The sequence below is a fragment of the Poecilia reticulata genome, linkage group LG6 (assembly GCF_000633615.1).
Source record: "Poecilia reticulata strain Guanapo linkage group LG6, Guppy_female_1.0+MT, whole genome shotgun sequence".
NCBI lineage: Eukaryota > Metazoa > Chordata > Actinopteri > Cyprinodontiformes > Poeciliidae > Poecilia > Poecilia reticulata.
Genome location: NC_024336.1, coordinates 4465695 through 4468712, shown reverse-complemented (window position 1 = coordinate 4468712; position 3018 = coordinate 4465695). Strand labels below are relative to the sequence as shown.

Genomic DNA, 3018 nt, shown 5'->3' with positions numbered 1-3018 from the left:
CACACACACACACACACACACACACACACACACACACACACACAACACATCTTAGGGTCAAACCAGTCTATGTTTTAGTTAATGGAGTTAATAAGTTAACTCCATTAACTTATTAATGGAGTTATTAACTCCATTAATAACTTTTAATGGAGTTAATAACTTTTAATAACTCCATTAAAAGTTATTAATGGAATCAACTTTTTTTGTCCACATTCCTGTGTTGCTTTTCTATTTGTATTTGTCTATTTCACATTTTCTCACAAAGTCTTGTCTACTTTGATTAACTAAGCAATTATATCACAAACGCCTCTTTTCTTGGAGACAAACTGCTTTGTCACAAGTAGTCAACTAGCACAGAGGTTCCCAAACTGTGGGAACCTCTGTGCTAGGTTCCCACAGCACAGGGGGGGGCGCAATGGCCCCCCCTGCCATTGCAGGGGGGGCGCGGGAAGCTGGATGAAAAAAACATCCAGCGCTGTATGCGCTGGGTTTTTACCTTAGAATGGCCAACTCTCTTATTCCTATGTCAATTTGATACAGTAGAGGCTTTCACACTTCCCATATCTGTGTCCTCTGTCACTTTTATCAGCAGTTAAAACTGTTTAATCCGTTGTTAACGTGGTAACCTGTTTTTCCGAGCCGCCTTTAAACGCGACATGAGCGCTACGACGCTCGCGCTGGATTTACACCTGTGCCGCAGTGAAGGAAACCTGCTGCTGCTGTGCAGAGCTACGCAGGTGTGTGTTAGTCATGGCAGCAAACCAGCAAAACGCAAAGAACTTTGCAGTTTTTCCGCCAAACTAACCGACTGAGTTGAGTAAAGCTCTTGGATGCAGGTAACGTTAGCTAAAAGATGACTAGCTAATATCAATACATCACCTTAAGCTTAACAAGTAGCCTGTAGGCTACTGATGTTGTTGTCTATGCTCAGCTACGTACATTCATTTTGCCCCCAAAAAAGTTGACGACTCCCCCGTCCCCCCACCCGCGTCGTTCAACCAGACAGCCATTTCTAATCCATAGGGGGGCCCAGAAAATGTTTGGAAATCACTGGGGAGGGCGCAGGAGAAAAAGTTTGGGAACCACTGAACTAGCATAAGATGCCAGAAATTCCACAACTTGATAGTGGGGGGGAGGGGAATCAAAGTGCAATTCAACAGAATACAATTTAATAAAATATGATAAGCAAAGGCAAACTGAAGAAAAATGTTTTTTCTTATATTCAAATAAACGCTAATTTTTGATAATAGCTTTTAGTTTGTGGCTCTGTTCATTGCTTTGTTGGTTTTGTTCAAAGTGCTGCATCAAAATAATCCAAAAATGTTAGAATTTTGTGTCAAATTAACCTAAAAGTAGACTCTGACTCTTAAGTTCTGAAATCAAACAGCATATCACTCAGTAAGGTGATTGTTCAGGTCAATAAACATGGTATTGCTACACCATGCTGGACTAATGAACATGTATGATGAATATTTTTGTAGTGTAATAGTATTTTTTGTAGGCATGGAATGGTTACCAGTTTTCAGGATAAAAACATTGTGTATAGTTAAATTCATAACTCCCCAACCCCCCAAGAGAAGGAGCTTGAGGGTGAAGGAGCGACGCTCACTCGCTCTAATAATTATATGAGATTGAAAACGGACTAAATTGAACAATATTACTTAAGGACTACTACTTTATCTTTAAGTAATATTCTGATTATAATTATTATCTATTGCACATTCCAGATTTCCTGGAGTACTGGGTGATCTACAGAAATTATTAAATTACTTGATGACTTGTGAGCTGTGTGATTTCCATGTTTTGGCCAACATTTAAATTATGCCATTTCAAATCAACAAAAATCAAGGCAGTTGAAAAAGCAGGCAATYGTGAGAATCTGGTTAAGAGATTTCAATGAAAATGTTTCATTTCAAGTATTTCTGTAGGAAAAGTTGTTGCCAGAAAGAAAAGCATGTTCTTTTAGTTTGTGGTTTTCAACATTTAATTAGGAGTCTGGGATCTAAATGGCCACCCCGGCGCGCAGTCTTTCTCTTCTTATTGCGTCAGAGCTTGCTCTGCAGCAATGTAGCGATAGCTAGCAAAACTACTACAAACACTACACACACCACAAACTCTAACACACTTATAGTCTAAAAAACCCATCTGAAACACTCCTAGTAAAATCCACATCATCACTGCGCTCTAGTCTCTTCCCGTCTCCAAAATTCTCCACAGCGTCTCGCACCACGTGTCTCCGTTCTACCTAGCAACAGACCGTCAACACCTTTTCATTGGTTGTTTCGAAATGTGGTACATTTAGACATAGACATTAATACGTAGACCAGAAGGTCAGAACTACAACATGGTGGAACACTCAATTAATACAGAGGAGGGCTGAGTTGGCATTTAAGAACTACATAATGATGGAACTACAGAAGGAGCAGGGGTGAAAGTAAGGGGGTATGGCAGGTTACTGCGTACCCCTAAAAGATTTAGCGGGGGTACGCAGTACCTGCAAGAGAGAGGAGCGGGTGTCTGCTGTAAAAAATCAATGGACCTTACCACAGGATCTGCGTTTCATTGGCTAATGCCCATTTTACGTCACAGCGCAGCTATCACGTGCCTTACCGTCTCACAGACTCATGCTAATATACATTGTGGACTACCAGACTGACAGAAAGTTTTCGCGTCAGGACTCCGGGGGGGGGTGGGGTAGGCCTAACAATCATAGTGGAAAAAAAATTATTATTCTTTGCCATTTTCAAGTTGTTAAATATTCCACAAAATGAGCAGATAAAAGATGAACAACATGCCAGTTTAACATTTTAACTATTTGCAAAAAGACTGAGCTCTGCAACATTAAAACATGGATAGAACTGTAACTACATTAATCATAACTCTTCTTCTCTTCAGTGTTTCTGTTAGTTTCTGGTGGTGCAGCTCTGTGCTGCCTTCAGGAGAATAGAACATCAGAGCATCATCCATAAAACTTCACCCACATGGCATTTATTGTGCAAACCAGAGCTTTCAGTGGAA

General features: G+C 40.4%; 1 protein-coding gene across 1 annotated transcript in view; it reads left to right on the top strand.

Annotated features, from left to right (window-relative positions):
* The window catches only part of tesmin (testis expressed metallothionein like protein), a 29123-nt gene extending 26874 nt beyond the window's left edge, over positions 1-2249 (top strand). The window contains exon 13 of the mRNA XM_017305145.1: positions 2218-2249. Within this exon, the coding sequence (XP_017160634.1) occupies positions 2218-2249 (32 nt within the window). The remainder of the gene's footprint in view (positions 1-2217) is intronic.
* The last annotated feature ends 769 nt before the right edge of the window (positions 2250-3018 follow it).